General features: G+C 41.9%; 1 protein-coding gene and 1 pseudogene across 2 annotated transcripts in view; one reads left to right on the top strand and one right to left on the bottom strand.

The window, feature by feature from the left end:
* The window catches only part of ALDH1A2 (aldehyde dehydrogenase 1 family member A2), a 127,797-nt gene that overhangs the window by 2,669 nt on the left and 100,147 nt on the right, over positions 1–24,981 (top strand). Inside the window, exon 1 of one of the 2 annotated variants that reach the window (XM_020906161.2) lies at positions 22,836–23,041. The exons of the other annotated variant lie outside the window; for it this stretch is intronic. Coding sequence (XP_020761820.1) covers positions 22,925–23,041 — 117 coding nt within the window. The 5' untranslated portion in view covers positions 22,836–22,924. Of the gene's footprint in view, positions 1–22,835; positions 23,042–24,981 lie in introns of those variants that run through there. 2 annotated transcript variants of the gene reach the window in all.
* On the bottom strand, positions 1,124–1,553 carry LOC110145727 (multifunctional methyltransferase subunit TRM112-like protein pseudogene; annotated as a pseudogene).

The following is a 24,981-nucleotide window of genomic DNA, read 5'->3' on the forward strand; positions in this document are numbered from 1 at the left end:
TAAAATCCTATAGCCCTTTTTTGGTAATCTTCCTTCTTGTGTGTGTGTGGGCTAAGGTGCTTCAGTCATATCTGACTCTTTGTGACCCTATGGACTGTGGCCTGCCAGGCTCCTCTGTCATGGGGACTCTCCAGGCAAGAATACTGGAGTGGGTTGTCATGCCCTCCTCCAGGGGATCTTCCCAACCCAGGGATCAAACCCATGTCTCTTATGTCTTCTGCATTGGCAGACAGGTTCTTTACAACTAGCGCCACCTGGGAAGACCCCATCCTTCTTGATCTTCCTGCTAAAACTGATACTACAGACCACTCCTTTCACCATTTTTTCTTAAACAGATAGACTGAGATATAACTCACATAAACAGTTCATCCAAAGCATTTAAACCAATGGCTTTTAATATATTCACAGAGTTGTGCACTGATCATCACAATTTGTTGCTGCATGGGCTTTTCTCTAGTTGCAGCGAGCAGGGGCTACTCTCTAGTAGCAGTGCAAGGGCTGCTTGTTGTGGTGCCTTCTCTTATGTGGAGCACTGGTCCTAAGGCGTGTGAACTGAGAGTTGCAGCATGTGGGTTCAATAGTTGCAGCTCCCAGGCTCTAGAGCACAGGCTCAGTAGTTGTGACACACAGGCTTAGCTGCTTCGCTGCATATGGAATCTTCCCAGACCAGGGATCAAACTTGTGTCTCCTCCATTGGCAAGCAGATTCTTTACCATGAGCCACCAGGGAAGCCCCCGCAGTTCATTTTAGAACATGTCATTACCCCGAAAAGAAACCCACTACCTTAGTTGTCACCCTATAATTCCCCCACCTGCCCCTCTGCCATAGGCAACCACTAATCTACTTTCTGCCTCTATGGATTTGTCTATCTGGGATATTTTATATAAATAGAATCTCATATGTAGTCCTTTGTGACTGGCTTATCTAACTTAGCATAATGTTTTCAAGGTTTAGTAATGTGTTTCAGAACTTCATTACTTTTTTTTTTGTTGTTTTGAACCTTTAATGAGAAAAAATATATATAATATCGAGCTCAAAAACACTGTGTGTGGTGTGTCACTGGGTCAAGGGTTAGGGATACACAGGATAGGACTAACAAACAAGATAATGTGTAAACAAAGATTCACACAACCAGAGTGAAAAACCGGCGAATGGCACAGTTTATGTCTGTTTCCTCATCACTCAGCAGCATACTGGGGATCCCACGGCTAATGGGGAACAGACGTCCCGACTCTGGGCATTGCAGGGTGCCCTCCAACACCTCCACCTCCAGCAGCACGTGGTGCATCTTTCTCAGAAATTCCTCCTTATGCTCATATCCCTGAATCGGCTCTTTAGGCACCTCGACAAGATGCAGTGTGTCCGCAGCCTCCAGAAGCGCTGCCCACTCCACTTTGGGTATCACACGAGCTATGAAGTCGGGGTTGAACTCCACAGGGTTGCTGCGGACCTCGGTGGCCTGGAGACGCAGGGGGAAGCCACGGGGCCCCACCCCCCGCACGTGCGAGCTCAGCAGGTTGTGGGTGAGCAGCCTCATGTCTACGCTGCGTGCTCCCGCACAGCCGGAACCGGAAGGCAGAACTTCATTACTTCTTATGGTTAAATAATATTCCATTGTATGGATTTACCACACCTGTTTATCCATTCATTAGTTAATGCACATTTGAGTTGTTTCTACTTTACAAGTTATTGTGAATAATGTTGCTTTCCTTTTTAAAACTCTCCTTCTTTTGGCTTTGATATCACTTATGTCATTTTATTTTTAATAGTTTTCTGTTACCTTTTGAATTAAAAAGGTAAGAAGGAAGGAGAGAGAGAAAGAGAGAGGAAGGAAAGAAGGAAAGGAAAGGAGAAAGGAAGGGAGGGAGGGAGGGAAGGAGAAACGAAGGACCAGCTCGATGTTCAGTAATCTCCAAGATATCAATTTGCTTTTCTGTCTCTATCTCCTAAGGGCTTCCCTGGTAGATCAGTGATAAAGAATCAACCTGCCAATGCAGGAGACATGAATTTGATCCCTGATCTGGGAAGATCCCCTGGAGAAGGAAATGGCAGCCCACTCCAGTATTCTTGCCTGGGAAATCCCATGGACAGAAGGGCTTGGCAGGCTAAAGTTCATGAGATCTCAAAGGGCTGTACACAACTTAGCAATTGAACAGCAAAAACAACAGTCTATCATCTATCTCATCTCTTCATCTAGAGGCAAACTATAGCCAGTGATTTCAAGCCTGGATTTTTAGGTATTTTTTTGTTTATTCATTCCTGCCAAAGCCACCCTTCCCCATATTTCAAGAAACAGAAAACTTCTATCAAATGAAGTTTCATCTCAAATGCCACCAAAAGCTTTTCCAAAACTCTTCTAAACTTTCAGTGCTTTATTTTTGCCGCTATCATGTCACATACTTTACTCTAAAACTGTTTTATGTATTCACTCTCTTCTCAACCAAACGTAGTCCTAGAGGACAGGTACTATATCTTATCCCTATCAAAGTTAGTCTTTGAGGGCAGGTACTATGTCTTAGGGGCTTCCCAGGTGGTGCTGGTGGTAAAGAACCTGCCTCCCAATGAGGGTTTGATCATTAGGTTGGGAAGATCCCATGGAGTAGGCAATGGCCACCCCCTCCAGTATTCTTGCCTGGAGAATCCCATGGACAGAGGAATCTAGTGGGCTACAGTTCATAGAGTCACAAGAGTGGGACACGACTGAAGTGACTTGGCACGCACTCTGTCTTATCTTGGTATGTTTGTAGCACCTCCCAAACTCGACCTATTCAAAGTGGTGGTACAATAAATACTTATTTGTGAAACTACTTGAGTGGAACCATGTGAATTGACTCAACATTTCAAAAGAACATCTAGATAGTTGAGGGAGAATTATTTGGAGATTCTGAGTCATCCCAAATCAAAATCTTCAGTTATCTTTAGTTTAAGGCCTGAACACAGAGAAGATGATTGTTGTCTTCTGAGTAATTCCTATCATTCTATTTGAGACAATGACTCACTGTTTTAAATATAGTTGACTCAATACTAATTCTAACTAAATATCTGTGTATTTGAAACAGATAGTGAGTGACTTTAAAAAAAATAGCTTATTCACTAAAGTTAGAGGCATCATAGTTTCCAAAACAATACTAGATCATAGTCTTTAAACACACACACACACACACCAAAAAACTCAAAACAACACAGCCACATCCCACAGCAACATAAAGGAGTTCTATAGTCAACCAAATGGAACTGCCACCCAGGTCATGATGTACCTGGGTTTGAGGCAAAGATTTCTAAGATGGGTTTTAAAATAGTTAAACATACATCATTAGTCATCCTCAAAAGACTGTTAACTCTCGCACCACTTATGAGTGTTCTTATCTATAAAATTTGGACATGAATGTAGTCTAGTCTTAGGAAATCAATTTACAACCAATTTACAGAAAATGTGGGAGATAGAGGAACAAGTTAAAAAACACCATGAATCCAGAACAGCTGAATCCAGAGCATAAACCATTCCATGATACAAATAACATGTTTATTTGTTTTTAATAAATAAATGCCATAAAGTAAAACAACAACAAAGCAATTGGAGACTGTTTTAAAATAAACTTAAGATACACAACAAAGGCAATATGTGGGCCTTGTTTGGATCCTTATTTCAATGAATTGACTGTAGATAAAATCAAAAGCATCTGCATATCAGCTGGGTTATAGATGATATTAAGGAATCATTCAATTTTGTTATGGATAATAATGTAATAATGATAAGCCTGAGATGCACAATAAAGTATTATATGTTATATAACATAATGTGTGGGTTTTGCTTTAAAATATCCAGGAACAAAAAGTGTTGAGAGGAAGGTAAAGTGAGTTTGACAAATTGTTGACACACGTTGAGCAGTAGGTAATGGACATGTTAGCTTTGTTAGAATTCTTCTTCTTGTGTATTTGTTTGAAAATTTCCATTATAAATTTTCTTAAAAAGTTACAAATAGGACAGATTTGGATTTAAGCAAAATATGTCATGTACTTTCTATGGGTAAAGCCCTGTGCTAGGCTTAACACTTTTATAAACTATACCTTACATAATTCTCAATATACTCCTGATGCAAATGGGAACTTGTGTGCACACTCCAAGAGTGGAATTTCTGTTTCCCCCACTCCTGTGGAATTCCTGTAATCAAACCCCACTGGCCTTTAAAGCCAGATTCTCTGGGGGCTCAGACTCCTATTGCCAGACCCTCAGGCTGGGGAGCCTGACGTGAGGCTCAGGACTTTCACTCCTGTAGCAGAACTTCTGTGGTATAATTATTTTCCAGTTTGTGAGTTGCCTACCAGGCATGTGCTGGATTTGATTTTTATCATGATTGTGCCCTTCCTACTGTCTCATTATGGCTTCTTCTTTGTCTTTGGGTGTAGGGTATTTTTTGGTAGGTTCCAGTGGGGTTTTTTTGTTGTTGTTGATGGTTATTCAGCTGTTAGTTGTGATTTTGGTGTTTTCATAAGAAGGGGTGAGTTCGTCTTTCTACTCTGCCATCTTGCTGACCAACTGCTCCCTTTTCTTTCTATTCAGGCCCTCTATTGATTGCCTGGAAAAGGCCTTGTTATAGCTATTTTCAAGTTTTAACTTTATTTTCAAGTTTATCAAAAATTTTTGCAGTTAATCCACAGAAAATGTTCTAATCAACATTGGCATTTTCCAGTAGATCCACTTTCTGGGTCCCACAGGGTTCTGTGTTGCAAATATTCTGTTTTTACATATTCTTATATTACATATAAGCATAGCGACCCCTGGCTGATTGATGATTGGTTGCACAGGGGACCCCTCAGGGGTGGTTTTATTTCTCATGTACCTTTGCCAAGAATTCAGCAAGCCAGTTGAAAGCCCAAGAGGGTTTTACAAGCTACCATTTATCAACTAAGTGTCTATATATGTCTCCTACTACCTGGGACAATATCCTTGGGAAATTGTAGGGATTTACATAACTCTAGTGAGGAACCACAGCCTCTACCCACTAGACATGTCAATATCAACTAAATAATCACATGAAGGGCTGAATTGTGTCCCCCACAAATTAAAGTTTTAAAGCTAGCCCACCTCCCTCAGAATGTAGCCAGTTTTTGGAGATAAGGCCTCTAAAGGAAGTGATTAAGTTAAAACTGACAACTTGATCTGAACTTCTGGCCTCCAGAATTGTTTGAAAAATAAATTTCTGTTGTGTGAGCCCCTCAGTCTGTGATACTTTCCTATGGCATCTCTAGTAAACTAGTGCAAGATATCACTTAGTTTGTTAAGCTATCATAATGACCAAAGATAGAAAGAGATTTTTCAAGTACCAGACAATTGGAACTCAAATTTTGGCTCAAAAATGGAACAGTTTGGGAAAAACAGAAACAGCTACACACATATCCACATGTTTTGTTGTTGTTATTGTTGTTGTCCAGTCACAAAGCTGTGTCTGACTCTTTGTGACCCCACGGACTACAGCATGCCAGGTTCCCTATCTTTTACTATCTTCTAGAGTTTGCTCAAATTCATGTCCATTGAGTCGATGATGTTGTCTAACCATCTTATCCTCTTCCACCCCCTTCTCTTTTTGCCTTTGATCTTTCCCAGCCTCAGGGTCTTTTCCAATGAGTCAGCTCTTCTCATCAGGTGGCCAAAGTATTGAAGCTTTAGCTTCAGCATAAATCCTTCCAATGAATATTCTGGGTTAATTTCCTTTAGGATTGACTAGTTTGATCTTTTGCAGTCCAAAGGACTCTCAAGAGTCTTCTCCAGCACCACAATTCAAAAGCATTAATTCTTCACTACTCAGCCTTCTTTTTGGTCCAACTCTCATATACTTACATGACTAATGGAAAAACCATAGCTTTGACTATACAGGTCTTTGTCGGCAAAGTGATGTCTTTGCTTTTTAATACATTATAATACACAAAAATGTGTGTTGTTAAAATGACATACTGATTTCATAATTATTTCTTGATTGCCTTTAGGTTCCTGAAATTGTGGTAATGATAATGATAATGAAAAGTCTAATGTATGCTAAAGTTGCTTCAGTTGTGTCTGACCCTTTGTGAACCTATGGACTATAGCCTGCCAGGTTTCTCTGTCCATGGAATTCTCCAGGCAATAATACTGAAGTGGGTTGCCATGCCCTCCTCCAGGGGATCTTCCCAACCCAGGGATCAAATTCACTTCTCATTGTGTCTCTTGCATTGGCAGGTAGGTTCTTTACCACTAGCACCACCTGTGGATCTGTAATGCTTACTTAGTATTTAGAATGTTTCAGGCAATGTTTTAAGTCCTTAATCTATATTAAGCATTTAATCCTAACAACAAACTCACAAGATAGACACTGTTATTACCTCTATTTCAACAGTGAAGGAACTAAGACCCAGAGAGGTTGAATAATTGATTGAGATCACAGAACTCACAAGAGGCCAAGTTAGGATCTGAATCCAAATAGTTGTCCAGAATCTGAATTTTTAAGCACTAGGACTCACTGCCAGACTGACAATGTGATGGAGAGTGACTGAATTGCTGGGGCAGATGTTCACACAAGACTAGTGAAAGCTTCTACATATGAAAAGGCTTAGCAGCTCAGATCAGAGCATCCATGCACCCTTGTGAGTATCATCTGTCAGTCTGTCACTGTGTGGATAAAAACAAACTATATGGTTATAACTGACAGATGCAATTTGCCTTCAGTTATTGCTATTGTAAAGATATGGTTTGAGCACTCCATACTCTCTGGTCCATAGTGAAAGAGAAGATTCTGAGTTTAAGAGTCAAAATGCCTACCCTCAAGGTCCTGTTTTATCACTGTGAACTGTTTAACCTTGAGCCTATCAAAATACCAAGCTTCAAGGCCCTGGGGTTTATCACTGTGAGCTATTTAACCTTCTGTTTATCAATTCAGAAATTTTTTCCTAACTGTAAAAATAAAGGTAAAATGCTGCTTTGGAGATTTATGTGATGATTGAGTAAGATAATGAATATGAAAAATTCTGATATAAATTGCTCTAGAAAGTAGTTCAGGAAAAGCTGTGTCAAAAATCTTACCTAGGTGAATGAAAATGCATGACAGTGCTTGTAAGATGTTAGTGTCAACTACTCCTAGATAAATCTAGAGATGACCCTAATATTTAGTAGGAAGGATGAATCCTAGATGAAGTGAAGGAAAAGATTTAATCCACTCTATTTTTGGCCTGCATTGCTTTCCTAGACTCTAAGACTTTTACATTATAGCATATATTCCAGTTAATGAATCTTGCTCTACAAAGTAAGTTAATATTAGGCACTTAACATTATATGATCAAACCATCTATATTAATAAACATGGTGTTACTTTTTCAGTATTTACAATCATCTTTGGAGTCAAAATAGTACAAAACAGTGTAAGTCATATAAGCTTCATGATTATCATTATTTCACTCACCTATGTTAAAAAAGCCAGCATCCCCAACAGTTTAAGATCCTATTTCCCTCAGACATGACCTCCCACATCCCCTACAAGACCTCAGATGTCAATGAGCCAGAGACAACAGAAATTCTAGGTTATAAGACTGGCACCATGACCTTCATACTTGGAGAGAAGGCAAGGAGAAGAGCCCCACTGAGAGGAGTGTACCATTAGCTAGTAGATATCAATAGGGAAGGATGAGGGCATCGTGAAAGTGACTCTAAAGGTTCAGGATCTGGATGTAAGGGAGCAGAGGAAAAGTGTGGTCGGGGAGGGTGGGAAATAACCAGCTCAAGAATTTTGCTGTTCTTACTGCATCTCACCTTTTGGATTCAGAAAAGTAGGAGTTTCTAAACGAAACTAAAATTGAAAGTTTTCCTAAAAAATCACAAATATTTTACAGCCTTATGGTTCCCACTGGCCTGGGTAACTAACATAGTTTTGTTTTCTCAGCCTCTAAGTCACCCTTCTCCCACCATCCCACTTCCAAATTGACACCAAGGCTATCTTTCTAATTCAAAAGTCTTATGCCACTTCTCTGATGAAAACACCTTCACTGGTTCCCTGGTGTTTTCAAGAGAGAGTGCAACTCCTTGGCATGATTGAATCCATTATCTACTGCTGCATAAACATAATGAATAGACTTATGGACATGGGGAGAGGGGAGGAGAGGGTGAGATGTATGAAAAGAGTAACATGGAAACTTACATTACCATATGTAAAATAGAGAGCCAACGGGAATTTGCTGTATGGCTCAGGAAACTCAAACGGGGTCTCTGTATCAACCTAGGGGGTGGGGTGGGGAGGGAGATGGGAGGGAGGTTCAAAAGGGAGGGGATATATGTATACCTATGGCTGATTCATGTTGGTGTTTGACAGAAAACAACAAAATTCTGTAAAGCAATTATCCTTCAATTAAAAAATAAATTAATTTAAAAAAATTACCCCCAAACCTAATGGCTTAAATCAATAATCACCTATTGTCTCCCATGGTTACTGTGGGTAGTAATCCAGGCAGAATATAGCAAGAGTGGATTGTTTCTGTTCTGTGGTGTCCAGGGCCCTGCAGAGAGACTCACTGGGTAAAACCATCTGAAGGCCTATTCATCCTACATCTGATGGCTGATGCTGGCTGGGGCCAAGAGACACAACATCTACACCAATGCTCTCCTTTTGACCTGGGCTTCCTCAGAACATGCTGACTTCCAAAGACAAGGATCCAGAGAGAAGGAAAGAGGCAGGAGGAGAGGAAGAGGAGGAAGCACGCTGAGCGGAAGCCACCTGTCTTTTATGACCCAGCCTTGGGAACCATGCAGCATCACTCCTGCCATGTCCTGTTGGTCAGGGAGGTCCCAGAGGAGCCCAGGGTCACAGAGAGGGAACAGAGACCCCACCTCTAGACAAGTGAGATCCTCTGGGATGGGATATGTAATTGTGAGGTCATCTTTGAAAAACACAGCCTGCCACATGACTTAAGCTGACACTTCACCTCCACCAGCATCATTTCCTTCTATTCCTTACCACTCTCTCTACACTTTCCATACTGATCTAGTTTAGTTTTTTCCTTATACAAGGACAAACTTTTCCACACATCTGAACCCTTTTATATGCTACTCCTTATGCTTGGAATATCCTTTCTTTTCTCTGTTAACTCCCTAGTGAAAACCTTCTCATGCCTCAAATCCAAATTCAAGCCACATTACTGCAAAACCTTCTTGTTCCACCCAAAGAAGGTTAACTATTCTCTTGCCTAGGCTTCTATATATAGTATGCACATCTCTGTCTTACAGTATTATCTAAAGTTGAATTTTTATCCTTAGCAGACTATGAGCAACTCAAAGAAAAGGACTAAGACTTGTTCTTTTTTTTGTTGTTGTTCTTTGTTTTCCCCCTCACATTTCCCTATTGCCTCCTGACTGCCAGATATTTAACACAGTGCATAACATTAAGTCCTCACTCATTAAATGTGACTTGAATGGCCAAATAAAACTTTAAGACAAACTTTGGAAAATTATCATTTCAATGGTAGGGTGTCTCCCTTGACCCTCTATTGCAAATATTTTTTTCTACTTCTATTATTGCCTGAAATACTTTTTTTTTTATAGTAACAAGATAGTTTATTCATGAGGTCTTAGGAATTCCAATTCAGAAGACAGATTTGGGAAACCCCAAAGGAGTGTTTGGGGGAACAGAAACAATCAGGGGCTTATAAAGACAAAAAGCCACAGGTTGTTAAAAAGTTGCCTGGTGATGAAATACTGTAATTTTTAAGCCTCACATTTGTGAATGAGAGACAAAGGGAAGAAGAAGAAGGAGTAGGAGGGAAGGGAGGAGGGTAGAAGGAGAGGGAGGAAGTAGAGGAGAAAGTAGAAAGTAAAGAAAGCTGAGTAGAGAAAGCTGGTCAAGGTAAAACAGTGCCTCAGTCAAAGCCATTTCTATATTTCTAGGAAAGAAAAAGTTGAGAATAAAGACACATTGAGGGGATGAGGAGTGAGGGACACCAACAAGGAAGGAAAGACAAAAAAAAAACGGAAGATTGTGAATACCAGGAACAAATTTTGCCTTGCTCACAATTTTCCCTCTGGGCAAATCTTGCTTATCTTCAGCTGTTTCTGGAGGGCTAGATGCTTGAGGCAAAAGTACCCCATGTTCTGCCCGGTTCCTTAGCAGGAACACAGCCCAGGATTTTTCACCCTCCCTCACCCTCCTCCTGCCTCCCCCAGCCCTGCTGTTGTGCCCTCAGGCCTAGCAAGGGTAGGAGGGAGGCATCCCTGCATGGATCACTTACTTCCAGGAGCCCCAAAATGGCCTTCCTATCAGGCTCTGGCATCGATCCCTTGGTGAGAATGTCATGAGGTCTGCAGCCCCACTCACAGCTACCCTCCTTTCTACTCCTTCCATCCTGGCTCTGGCCCTCATTTTCTAGATTCTGCGGCCAATGTGTCTCTTTGGACTTGAATTTCTTCATCAGGTCCCCCGAACCACCTGCAAATGTGAACACTCAGGTTATTCAGCGCACAGACTCTGAACCCTTCGTTGGGAAATGATCCAGCAGGCCCGGGAGGAACATAGAAATCTCTCATATTTACAAGTGACGAGGAGAGCTGAGGAAAGCCTCCAATTCCCTTGTTGGGCTTGAGTAAATGGTCTTCATCTAAATCTTCTCTTCTGTAACACATGGTATTATGATTTACCCTCCAGAGTCACAACTCTGATCATCCTGTAATGGGAGGCCACTATGGAGAAGAGTAGCGTGGTCATATTTAAAATGTTGAAAGGCCAGTCTATCGGTAGTGTGAAGAGTGGTACAAGAAGAGAAAGCCATTATGGACAAAATTTTTACTCTAGTACAGAAATCCTCTTTTCTCATTAGTGTCTTGGAGCAACCCTGCTTCCCATATGCTGTAGGAACTCATCTGGTATCACTTAACTGAAACTCATTGTCATCATACACAGTTACAAACGCTATTCAAGAGACCAGGACCAGGACTCCCCTGGTGGTCCAGTGGCTGAGACTCCATGGTCCCAATGCAGGGGGCCCAGATCTGATTCCTGGTCAGGGAGCTAGATCCCACATGCTGCAGCTAAGACCCGGTGCTGGCAAATTAATTGATTAGTTAATAATAATTTAAAAAGAGCTGAGGAGCAAAGCAGTAGCACTGGAGGTAAAAGGGGGGGCAGCACAGGGAAATGAGAATAAGACAGAAGGTTCAGGACTTGGTGAGGAAAGGGTTAACACAGAGCCGAGGCTGTGCCTTGCAAGGTCTTGTAGTCTGTGGCACCTTCAGGCATCTCACAACCCTTTCTTTTTCATCATCCTGTGGTCTCCTCCAAAGGCCCTAGGAATTTCTCTCATACCTGATAATCCTTTGGTGCATGCATAGACCTTTTGGACCTTCTTCTGCTTTTGCTTGGCTATTTGCCATGTTTAATGGGCGTAACTTACACATCACACTTTTCTAGGACTTGCTACCACCTAACCCATATAATAGTCCAGAGTAAAAAGGTGAGCAAGAGAGCTGATTTACCCTAGCTCACCATTCTACTAAATCAGTTTCTTAGCATATCATCTTGGCTATGTCCTAAGTATTCCTTTATGGTAGTTACACTTTTCCAGTTTGTTCCGTTCTTCCTGCCTCCATGCTGGTCTTACCTACATGCCTTCCTATTAGGTAGGTACAGCTCAAATGCCATCTTTCTGATTCCCATGGGGACATAACCACTTTCTCTTCTGATCTCTGTAGCTCTGTAGATCATGATGCTACAACTATGCTCCCTGCTGGCCTGAACTCGGAGCTCCTTGTTGTGAGATGATGCTTATGTACATTTTTAGTTCTTAAGAATGCTGTGCTTGTTTTTGTTGGATTATGAAGTTGTAATGATCATATTTTACTTAAACCACAACTTGTTTAGCTCAACCATGCCCTAATTCTTTATTCCACAGTTTTGAGAATAACTTTGTGATGTAGGTAAAAAATTGGAATTGTGTTCCTTTTATAGTTAAAAAAAATAATGCTGATTTCCTAATACAAACTTTGGCAGTCTTCATGAGGGTACAGTCACATTAGCATGGACATTTTCTATTGGGAACACATCAGTGGCTCAACATAGTGAATGAGGGAAGAGTCCAGACTAAAATTTAGTTTTCCTAAATCCATGGTGGCTCAGTGGTAAAGAATCCGCCTGCCAATGAAGGAGACGACGGTCTGATCCCTGGGTTGAGAAGATCCCTGGAGAAGGTAAGGGCAGCCAGCGCTAGTATTCTGGCCTGAGAAATCCCATGGGCAGAGGAGCCTGGTAGACTATACAGTCCAGGAGGTCGCAAAGACTAGGACACGACTAAGCAACTAAACCACCCCGAAATCCAGATCCAGTGCCTTTTCCGTATTGAAATAAGGTAACCAAATAAAAAGTTATTACAGCATAAAGAAAACCCTGACAACGTTGACTCAACCTGTTAACAATACATGAATATCACTTTACAGTGAGAAGCCAATTAATGTATTGAGTTCAAATTAAAGCAATGTTTCTGGAGATAATTTACATGTTTTTTCAGAGAAAACTAAAAATATGCAGGAGGATTATCACAGGGCGATCAACAACAACAAAATCAATGCAAACTAATCAAGTGTCTCTGGAAAGTCCCATATAACCAGGACATAAAGAAACAGTGATCTCAAGCCCATAGAGGACAATTCCTTGTATCTGAAGAGAAAGTGGCAGTGTCAGTCACTCAGTCCTGTCCGACTCTTTACGACCCTATGGATTGTAGCCCACCAGGTTCCTCTGTCCATGGGATTCTCCAGGCAAAAATACTGGAGTGGGTTCCCATTTCCTTCTCCAGGGGATCTTCCTGACCCAGGGATCAAACCCAGGTATCCTGCATTGCAGGCAGATTCCTTACCAACTGAGCCACAAGGGAAGTCCTACGTATCTAGGTCTACCTCTAACATTTGTAGGGTCCAGATAAAGGAGACAAATGAAGACCCCATTACCATACTTTTGAATATTTTACAATTTTTAACTAGACTTTTAAATTCTTAAATATAGGGTTCTCTTCTGCTTTAACAAGTAGAACTTCATGGTGGCAAAATGTTTAAATTTGTAAAGCTCTACTTTTTATGGTTGAAAGACAGTAAATTATCAAGACTACTGAATTTTGTTATTATTGAGTATGTCTTAATGTTCTGTTGATATGCCAGCAATGTTGGGGTAAGTAATACAGACATGTATGACTCATAAATTTTATACTTATTCCACAAAATGCACCTTTTGACTTTATTTCATCAAAATCACTGTATTGTTATAACCAAGATTTTCACATAATTTGGTGATTTTGACAGTAATAATTAAAAAGTTTCTTTTAAAAAATAATTTGAAGTATACACACTTGAATATATTTCATCAGAAATGTTAATTAAATGAAAATAGAAACATTGAAGTATTTCTTATATTTTAAAAAAGTTATTTTTCCTAAAATATTTAGAAGTTTTAAAGTTAAAAGGCAAAATAGAAATTAAAATTGATGAGTGTCAAACTTAATAAAATTACTCAGTTTTTAAAAATATAATTATAGCTCATAAAATATTTTTATAAAAATAAAACTATTAGAAAATCTATAGTTTAATGTCTAATTGCTGACATAAAGCATCAATCTTATCACAATTAATGCAAGTTATGTCTAGACCTACATGTATACAATACAGATTTCAGAGTATTATAAATTTTTTAATGTTGTGAAATGTATGTTCAGTCACATCCAACTCTTTGTAACCCCATGAACTGTAGCCTGCCAGGCTCCTGTGTCCATGGAATTCTCCAGGCAAGAATACTGGAGTGGGTAGCTATTTCCTTCTCCAGGGGATCTTCTGGGCCCAGGGATTGAACCTGCGTCTTTTGTGTTTCTTGCATTGGCAGGTGGATTCTTTACCACTTACTCACCCTGGCACTTTTTTTCAGATACTGAAGAGCATTCAGTCAGTTCAGTTCAGTTGCTCAGTCGTGTCTGACTTTGCGACCCCATGAATCGCAGAACGCCAGGCCTCCTTGTCCATCACCAACTCCCGGAGTTTACCCAAACTCATGTCCATCGAGTCGGTGATGCCATCCAACCATCTCATCCTCTGTCGTCCCCTTCTCTTCCTGCCCCCAATCCCTCCCAGCATCAGGGTCTTTTCCAATGAGTCAACTCTTCACATGAGGTGGCCAAAGAATTGGAGTTTCAGCTTCAGCATCAGTCCTTCTAGTGAAGAGCATTAACTGCCCTTAAAACACACTAAATCTTGTGGGCCTAAGTATTTGCTGTCAGTTATGAAGATTTTCCTCACAAGAATCAAGTTGTGAATTTCTTGGGATATTACTAGATCTTATAGTTTTCTTTTACATACTCCCAGGAAGTCTTGCCAGTGCTAGGTACATAAGAGTCCATCAATATGAGGCACACAAATATTGCAGTGATTTGTTTTTAGAGTATTTGATTAGTGTGCAATTGATACTTTAACAAGGATACTGGGATTTTGCACTTGTATAATTGAAAGCAAGAAATATTGGTCTTTTAATAGTACAAGTGACAGCTTGAATATAAGGAGTAAAATGGAAGAAAAAGACTTTTAACGGCCTAATAGAGTATCATGCACATGCCCTGAATTACTCCTCCCTGCAGACTTTGGTCCAAAGTCACTTCTTTAGTGACAGTTACATGGCAGATATTACATGCTTTAGAATTGATTTCTGAAGATTTTCCTCACATTCTTGCCACCTTTAATTCAAGTGAATTCTAGCTGTCACCCACCTTTCCTGAAACTCACAGCTTTTTCATAATTATTAAAACTGCCTGTTTTACATAACCAGAGAAAGGAAACCCCAGAATTTTAATAACTGAAAATATTGTGGAAATTCATTTCAGATTTTTGAATTTTCTAGAATCCAAATATAACTGACTATTGGAACATCTAGTTTCCAAAATAGTGTCTGGCCATATTTTTAAACACATAAAATCACATGACTTTGGGATGATCCTAACATATACTACAATAAATTAAAGGTTTTGTTTAATTTATGGTATTAATTTCCTTAATATGTTTATTATCTTAAGCATCTTAATAAAAACCTTAGGTTAGAAAAACTTAATAATTTGAGATGACAGTCTCAACAGTCTTGAAAAGTGTCTTCAGGTGTGTATTTGTTTTGCAATTCTGATTTCTGCATTTCTCTGGGAAGGCAGCTGTCACTGGACAATATATTGCTTTTCCCAGGTTAGCCGGCCCATTTGAGAACATCACAGTATGCAGAAATGCTAAAACTGAAAGCTCAAGCTGTTTTAGTTATATATACAACAGACACTTCTTTTTTTCATACTAGAAAAGTTTGAATCTTTTCAACCGGCAAGCAGATGTTACCCTGGTGCTGTCTCCATATTCATTAGCCTGTAATGAATCTATTAATTGAATATGTAAGTTTGGCTAATTAGATGTGAGACATGTCTTCAGATTTAAAGGGTAATAATAAAAAATTTAAACTGAAACACCAGATCAAGCATTTAAGGGTTGATAAATGTGGCCTGGAAAGTGCACAATTCCAATATAAATTAGTTAATTGCCTCTGTTAATTTAGGTGAAATACATTAGCAGAAAGGTCAATCCATTTGAGGCTTGATGTGTTTTTCAAATAATAAATTAAAAATAGCAAATCAAAGAGCACTAGAAAGTGAGAAGCATGAAGTCCACTTTTATAATCCAGAGACAGCAGTATGGACTCAAGTAACCCCAACAGAGCTAAGATTCTGTGGGTTAACCAGTGGTTCTCAAGCTGGGCTGTGTCTTATAGACACCAGGAAGTTTTGTTAAAATTATCAATGCCTAGGGCCCCAACTTAAACTCATTGAAATCTCTGGAGGTGGGACCAGGTGTCTGTAATTTTTAAAGCTCCCTATGTGTGTCTGTTGTGTGTAGTTGCTCAGTCATGCCTGACTCTTTTGTGACCTTTTGGACTGTAGCCCACCAGGTTCCTCTGTCCATGGGATTTTTTAGGCAAGAATACTGGAGTGGGTTGCCATTTCCTCCTCCAGAGGATCTTCCTGATCCAGGAGTCGAACCCACATCTCTTATGTCTCCTGCATTGGCAGATGGGTTCTTTACCTGTTGATCCATCAGAGAAGCCAAAAAAGCTCCCTAAATTATTATAATAGGAAACTAGGCTAAAAACCATTGGACTATTCCATGAATGTAATAGCAGGAGTATAACAGCAACATCAGTCAATGGCTGGTATGCAAGCATTAGTAGTGTCCAACTTAATGCTCTCTTTCATTACTAAGAGGGGGAAAAATAAACTGCCCTTAGTCCTTACTGCATTTACTCTTCTGGCTATGTCTGTGTCAAAGAGTCTACTGTTAGTGTTGTTTGGTTATGAGGTTCTGTCCCAACTCTTTTGTGACCTCATGGATTATAGCCCACTAGGCTCCTCTGTCCATAGGATTCCCCAGGCAAAAACACTGAAGTGGGTTGCCATTTCCTTCCCCAGGGGATCTTCTGGACCCAGGGTATGAACCGGAATCTCCTGCACTGGCAGGTGGATTTTTACCAGGGAGCCACCAAGGAAGCCCATAAAGAGTCTATTACTTGAGAATATTTAACTTGGATTTGGGAAATGGGAGGAAATCCCAGGCCCAGGTGTTTGCTTTTGGGAGTTCCAGTTTTGCAAATAGTTAACTTACTGTATAACATTAGTTACCTTCACACTAAAAAATGTCAAAGGAGTTCTTTGTTGGGTCATGTTTTGGAAAATGTTCCCTCATCACTTGTGTCTTCTGTCCCCCATAGCACCTGCAAGAGTTTAAGACTTATGGAAACCCCAACAAAAGCATTTGTAATAGGCTGTCTCCTTTCTGATATCCTCTTTCGCTCTCATTCGGCCCTGCATATTCTAACTTCTTTCCTGTCTCATATCTCCTTGAATTGTTTCACATATGTAGTTACTGTCATCCCACACACTTCTTTTTTGTTCTTCATAGACTCTTTGCTGATGCTTGGCTCATAATCTATCATCAATGAATATTTGTTCAGTTGAAGCTATTTGATTGATAGAGGGGAAAACAATCCAGGTTTAGCGATGTAGTCAAGGAGTCACAGATGCTCTGAAATGGGGAATATGTATGTTTGAATCAAGAAACCCTTCCTTTGTAATGTAGGACTGGATGTCCAAATTGGATGTCTGTGTCCTGGTTCTGAATGCCTCACACTCCTGACCTTTGCTTTTCACAGACTGAACTGTGTGGTTGAGAAGAAAGAGGCTGGCATTCCCCCTCTGTTGTCTATCTAACATGTTCCTCATTATCTTGTCAATGGCCCATTCCACCATGTAAAGGAGAATAATTACTGTTCATTTAACCTTGTATTCTAATGACCATGAACATTGATCCCTGTCCCAAATATCACCAAAGTTCATATGAGGATTACTCATGCCCAAAGCCCCTCTTGTTAAATGACTGTATAAGGAAAGAAAGACTTGCAGAAGAAGTTTATATTTAAAAATGCATCATGCTCAGTCACTTCAGTCATGTCTGACTCTTCACGACCCTATGGGCTGTAGCCCACCAGGCTCCTCTGACCATGGGATTCTCCAGGCAAGAATATTGGAGTAGATTGCCATGTCCTCCTCCAGGGGATCTTCCCAACCCAGGGACTGAGCAAAAGAGCAAATTTAGCTTAGTTACATGCCAAGCACTTATCTGGGTGAAGAAAAACATTAAAATGCAGGGGCTTGCCCATTAATAACTCTTCCTCACCCACAATGAGGAATTGGAAACAATACTTTTTTCCAATCTGCCACACACCCATGTGACTTGCTCTGGGATATTACATTCTCTTATCTAGCATGTGAATGAACTGTAGTGTTCTAAGTACTGCACCTCTTATGGTAAATTTGGCTAATGAACCCTATTGTTTTTTCTTAAGGATCACGAAAGATCTTTCGATGATAGTCTAACTGCAATGTAAAATTTGTCTGAATCTCAAGTATTTTTTTTCCTCTAAAGTAATTCAGATTAAAACTGTAACATTTAACAAAAGAGTTCTTACCAGTATCAGATGCATACATTGAATCCAAGCTATTGCTTTTTAAATGACAATATTTACTTGCACCTACATACCATCAACTGCAGAGGGAGCTAATGCCTTTTTTTCCTCAGGGCCATCAGAAAATACTCCAGAGCTGAGATTTTAATTTTTCTCTCTGCCTGTTAAGTGTGATTATTGATAAAGTACTGAGCTCATCTCTGCAACCAAATTTAAGCCTCTAAAACATATATGAGGTGGAACTGGGCTTTACAACAAAGAGGAATCTAGTTTCCACTTTTAAAATGGTCTCCTGAGGTTCTCAAAAGCTGGAAGATATATTTTAAAAGGAAAGAATTGTGTTTTGTATCAAAACATGATTTTTGGAGTCATGACCAATTAGGAATCTACTCCCTGCAACCATAAATACTCTTTTTCATAGAATATAGTGACCAGAGGCCACATTGGGCATAGGGAATTAATATGTAGAGAATTTTTATGGTTAATAAGTGCCACAATCTCAACCATTTTTCCTCTAGATATTGGAAGGAAAAGAATAATTAAGTGAGCATTTAGATCCCAAATAAAAAGTTAACATTCACATTAAATAAAAAAAATGTAAGTGAATTTATTTTATAGAAGTTTTCATAATGGGTCCAAAATACTTCATTAAGCATTTCTGGATAAAAATATGTAAAGCTCTTTATAAGCTTTTGTTAGTATATTAAATACCATTTCTCTGTAAATATTGCTTACATTAAGCTTTCCTGTTAGAGTTTTCAGGAAACATTTCAAATAAAGTAGCCAGACATATCCCATTTGAGATGAATGAGATCATTAGGAAACACTTATATCTGAAATAAGCACTGAGATCATTCTGCATACAACCCAAGGGCCCTAATTTTTTAAATATTTCAAACACCATGCTCCTTTCAAATCATTAGACTTAGAGATATTTAAGGAACTGATTCAATTAACCCAGAAGAAGGAAATGCTATAATGTGTGATTTATTTTTGCAGATAAATTAAAATGCAAGTGTATCTGTTAGAAAAGGTAGGCTGTCAGTGTGGTTAGTGATGGGAACAGGAAGGCAATTAAGCAGGGCCACCTGAGGCTGATATAGTGCCTCAACATGGAAGCGTGATGTTCAAGCTGGACATTCAGTTATTGCCAAAACCAAAAGTGTTCCTTCGTTGGAAGGAATATCTGTGCTCTACTTAGTCTCCCTCATTGACTTCTAAAAGATGTTTCTCGATTTAACAGATACCTTCCCCCCTTAATTATAATCTGAAAAGAAGCCTAAATTGCTTGGGTTTCATACCTAAAGTCAAGCTTCACATAAAGCTGATGCCTGAAAATTACAACTTTGCATTCTACTATTTAGGTGAGGAAATATGAGGCAAGAATTTATTTTCCTCCTCTACGACTCCAGGATATTGGCTCCACTAGGCCTAATAAATTGTTTTCACAAGGAAATAAATAGAGCATGCTGTAGTGTACATTCCCCTGTGCAGGGGGCTTTAACCAAGATGTATCCTAAACAATAAATAATTACAGATGGGGGAGGGTGGGAGAAAGAAACATTATAAGGTTGGGAAAAAATGTTTCTCAGCTAAATCAGGAAAAAGACATTCAAAATGTTAAACCTGAAGATAAAGTCTGCTACTTCAACCACTGTAAAATCTGTGGATAAAATAAGAGGACAATAAAACAAGAGAAAAGAACAGGAATATGAGAAGAGTTGCTAAGGCAGCTTTGAAAGTAAGTAACAGAAGAATAAATTCTACTAATAGAAATGAACAAGACTGAAGTAGTTGTAATTCACTATTATTTTCTGCTAAATCTTGTCCCCCATCTTGAATTAAAAGAATTTGCACAAAAAAATGGCCAGTCATGAGCTGAAGATAGGGGGAAAAGAGAATGTACAAACAACAACAAAAAACTCTTAGAAACCTATGAAAAGATAAATTTATAGTAAAAGATGGGGAAAAGTAAAAAAAAAAAAAAAGAAGTAAGATCAGGAAGAGAAAATGTCCCTTAATCAGAGAGCTTGGGAAAGTCACCTTCATTTTACAGTTGAAGTAGTCAGCGGAAATGGAACTGTTTAGGAGAAGAAATGTTTTGAAAATGTTCAGGAGAAGCCAAGAGATCCTTCCTTTCTGGCCCAAATAAGAAGGGAATCTGTTTATTGCTCTTCCTCACTAGGATTCCCAGGTGGTGCCAGTGGTAAAGAACCTGCCTGCCAATGCAGGAGATGAGACATGGGTTCAATACCTGGGTCAGGAAGATCCCCTGGAGGAGGGCATGGCAATCCACTCCAGTATTCTTGCCTGGAGAAACCCATGGACAGAGGAGCCCAGCTGACTGCAGTCCACAGCGTCACACAGAGTTGGACACGACTGAAGTGACTTAGCATGCATGCACTGTGTAACAAATGCTGAAACTCTATCATGTCGCTCCTTCCAGCCACAGTGATGGAGCTGGAATTAGCACACCGGGCGGGGGGTGGGGGTGGGGGGTGGGGGGGTGTGTGTGTCAAGGGTGAATATCCCTGTCTTACACTTTGAGGAGAATATAAATCAGTGGTTTCTGGTTTGCAACAGTCTTTCTCAATAATATTCATTCATCAGTTTATTTATTTTAAATTATTTATTCATAGAGTTTTCCCTTTTCTCTTCCTCAGAATATTTTGATGACTTGTCCTTCTCAGTGTCTCGAGTTAAGGCCTTACAACCTTGAGGCAACTGCCTTGCCAGCCTTCTCTGCTGCTTCTTCACCACCGCTGATGTCCCTAAAAAGCATTCACACATTTCCATGCCTTTGCTCTTGTAGACTCTTCTGCCTATTCTGTCCTCCTCTCCATGCTGAAGGCTGACCTTCCTTTTAAGGCCAACCTCCAAGGTCAGTTTCCCCAGAGAGCTGGCCTCTTCCTTGGTGGGGCACCCAGACGGTGTTGTGGATGCTCTTTCTGTAACTTTTCCCCACAGCCTCTCATTGTCATCTCCCTCTCCATGGGGGGTTTAAGCTCAGGAGAGTCCAGAGCTGTCTTATTTGTAACCCAGTCTCTACACCATGCCTTGCATCAGAAAGCACTCAAAACATGTTTGTAGAATTGTTCCACAGGCATCACTGATTTCCCTCGCTACAGACTTCTCCCTCTCTCCTCAACTAACCTTAACTTTTTGATCTCTCATTTGTATCTCTAACCCTCTAAGGTTTTCATCTATTTCATGAACATATACTGTTATTATTAGGGCATAATCTTTAGCCATTGAGATCCCCTGTGAACTGAAATCTCACCGCTTTCTTGGACCCTCAGCTAAGGTCCATAATTTCTCCAAACAACACACACACACACACACACACACACACACACACACACACACAAACACACACAACCCCCAATTCGCTCTAGTAACTTAATGTAGATATGTTGGGTTCTGAGAGGCTGGAAGTTATTTCTTGAGACCTAATACTGAAATGATATATTTAAGTCTATTTCTACTGTTGTTAAGAACGAAGCAATAAATATAGGGCTGTTTTAGTTACTGAAAGTATCTAAGTCAGGATCTTTTCTGGCGGACACTTAACATCCAAAGAATCAGTAGACCTCTGTCAGGCTTACATTGAGAGGGCAAGTGACCTACAAAGGTCTTTTGATCTGGACAATGGATTTAGACCCTAAAGCCCATTCTGAGATGGGGGTCTCTGTATTCTTGGTGTAGACCTACATGCTGACCTCTAGAGTTCCAAGAACTAGATCTGTTGGAGCTTCGAAAAGGCTTAAACTAGGGAGCTCAACTCTAAAAAGGGGGCAGTTAAGTGAGAAGCCCAATGTCTGGCACCATGACAGCTGTCAGCGTGGAGAACTACAGAAAAACAAAACTAGTTGTATCCTTGTGTATTTTGGGATGAGGGGAGTCCCTGTTTACCGCTAGAAAGAGGGATCAGGAAGGACCAGAAAAGCCAACGCAGCTTGCAACTCCGTGGAGCAGCCCCGTCTTCCCAAGGCCCCGTCCTCCCGGCGCAGCCCAGACCGCCCGGGGTGGTCCCGGCCAGCAGAGGGCAGCAGCTGGGCGGGAGAGTCCCGGCGAGGGCCGCGCGGCGTCGACAGGCTCGCGGGGACACTCTTTTTGAGTAGTGGGGCGAGAAACTCGCTCATCACTACCCGTCCCCGACCCTGTGGCCACGGCGCACCTCGGGCCGCATTTCGGGAAGTGGGTTGCGCGGGCACGCGGCAACTGCGGAGGGCCCGGAGCCCTTGGCGGGAGAAGGAGAGCGGAGGGAGTCCCGCGAGTCCCCGGGAGAGAAGCGGAGCCGGGATTCCGCGGGTCCGGGGCGGGAGGGGATCTCTGCGCCGGCTGCAGCGTCGGTTGCCCCTTCCTTGGCCGGACCCCTCAGGGCCCGGGCTTCTCCCACCGACACCGCATCCCGAGTGAGCGCCGGCCCGCTCCGGTCCCCGCTCCGCTTCCAGGGCCGGGACGGGCGCCCGACATCGGCCAAGGTGTCCTTCCCGCCGACGCTGCCCCGGCCGGAGCGCGGCCAGTCCCGGCGGCTGATCCCCGAGCGGCCGCGGCTTAGGTTTGCGCTCCCGCCGTCGAGGACTGCGGCGGCCGCGTGGGCCGGTCCCCGCGGTTGCGGGTGCTCAGGGCGAGGGGGGGCGGCGGGCGCACTTGACCGTGGGTCTCAAGCGTCTGAGTCGCGCGGCGCTGGGCGGCGGGCTTTATGTAAATCGGGGCTGCGCCGGGGCGTCCTAGGTAGGATGGACCAGCCCCCCGCGCCTCGGCCCTCACGTCCAATAAGAAGAGCCCCAGCTTGACACCTGCCTATATACAGGCGAGCGCGCCCCCGGCTCTCGGACCGCGCGCACAGCCCGCACTGCCCACGCCGCGGGCGAGCGAGACCTCGGCCCGCCCCCATGACTTCCAGTGAGATCGAGATGCCCGGCGAGGTGAAGGCCGACCCCGCCGCCCTCATGGCGTCCCTGCACCTCCTGCCGTCGCCCACGCCCAACCTCGAGATCAAGTACACCAAGGTAAGGCGCCGCGGGGGGCCGGCCGTCCACGGAGACTTTCTAGAACCTTCCTTCCTCTCCGTGGTCTGTTAGAGGGTGAGGGCGGCGTGTCGGGGTGTGGGGCTGGGGTCTCCCGGGCCAGGCCGTCGAGCTCGCGCAGCAGAGGGACACCCGGTCCTCGGCGTTGGGGTTGCTCAAGTCCCGCCGGGGTCTTGGGACGCGTCGGGGACTGGCCTCCGCCAGCCTGCCGCGCGGCGCTGGGAGTCGCCGTCAACGGCTGCTTCCCAAACCGCGTCCGCCGCTGCCGCCTCGTCCGTTTCTCCGGGCCCCGACTGCTGCGGAGGAGGCGTCGGCACCGCTTCCACTCCTCGAAGGGTTCCCCGCCGGATTGGCCGAGCAGCCTGGCCGTCTCTTCTCGGCCGTCCACCTTCAGGGGACCGTCTCGGGTACCCCGCAGCCCTAGCGGGGTTCCGGCCAGCGGCTGTCGCGTAGGATCGTCCAGGCTCACAGCGCTGCGGCCGCCTTTGCAGATTTCATGGAAACCTGGCCTCTGAGTACAGTAGATTCAATATCAGCGTTTTATTCGAATTTTGTAGGAAGTGGCCGTTTTCCTGGAAAACTTGAGAAGTCTTTAAATTCGTGCATATTAACTGGTTCGCTTTTGACCTGAAAAAAAAAAAAATTGCTTTTTATAACGAACTCTGACATCTCGGGTTACCCAAGCAGGAATTATTTTTTGTTGCACCACAACATAAGGAAATGCGTTTGTAGGGCTACCTTAATGTAAATAGAATTTACTTACACAAATTGGACATAGAATAAATGTATTGATTACACATACAGGAAAGGTTATGTTATGCCATTGGGGTGAGAGAGAGAAATAGATGCAATTTAAAATAATGTTTCTTGGAGTTCCTTTTACAGTTGTCTTGATTTTCTATTCCTTTCTGTTGATTTCTACTCCAGACATCGCCCATTCAACCTAAACGCATACTACTCACACGCAACACGGTTAAAGTTGTTTTCCATCATGCTTATTACGAGATAAACTAAATTTTGTCCAGGAACGAATTGTTTGGTTTTGTCTTAAGGATTGAAAGAAAAATATTTTTAAAAAACCATCAGAATATTGAAATTTTACCCGCTGAATTTTAAGATAAAAACCAGGGTGGCTCGTGTTTTGAATGCCAATTTAGATGGATTTAATGTACCTGTTAGCTTTTAGATGGTGTGACAAATTTTTGAAAGCCTTTTTAATGAGAGGTCGTTAATGGTTACAACCATTTAGGCATTGTTTGCATAACAATGGTGCCAATGTGTGGTACTTCTCCGGGTTTAGGAACAAGCAAGGAAAGCCTATAGCGTAAGAGTTTTGTTTTATGAGGGTCCCTAACCTCTTCAGGTTCTCTTTAAAAGGTTTCTGGATCCAAGAGCTGTGCTGGAGAGGGGACCTCAGATTTGGGAGGGTTTGATTTTAGACTGACTTTGGATTGAATTTTCCTCACAGCCCCTGAGTGGAGTTTTAGGTTTGCAGTAGGTAACTAGGAATTTAATTTGGAAGCTTTTCCAGCTCTCTTTTTCTGTGACAACCCCCGCTTCCTTTTTTCTCTTGTTGTGCCCCAGTAGGAAAGACAACTGATTTATAGCTAATTGAAGCCTTTAATGTGGAGTCCTTTAGCTCAGGGGAGACTTTTATCCAGTATCCACTTTCCCACTTATTACAAAGAAAAACAATCAGAAATGAAATAATGGATCGTAACTTGATTCTTTAATTTGTGGGGAGGAGGCACCTTATTTTAGGTTTGACAAACAACCCTCATAAACATTGAGCAATACTAAACTAAAGGCAAGCTCTTTTCACAAAATTTTGTAAAATCAGGTATCTGTGAACATTCCCAGCAGCTTTGCTCCTTGGCCCTTTAGTGAGACTTCTGAATTTTCTGAGACAAGTGGTATGGGCA

Source organism: Odocoileus virginianus, chromosome 6 (genome assembly GCF_023699985.2).
Source record: "Odocoileus virginianus isolate 20LAN1187 ecotype Illinois chromosome 6, Ovbor_1.2, whole genome shotgun sequence".
In the NCBI taxonomy this organism is placed as follows: Eukaryota; Metazoa; Chordata; class Mammalia; order Artiodactyla; family Cervidae; genus Odocoileus; species Odocoileus virginianus.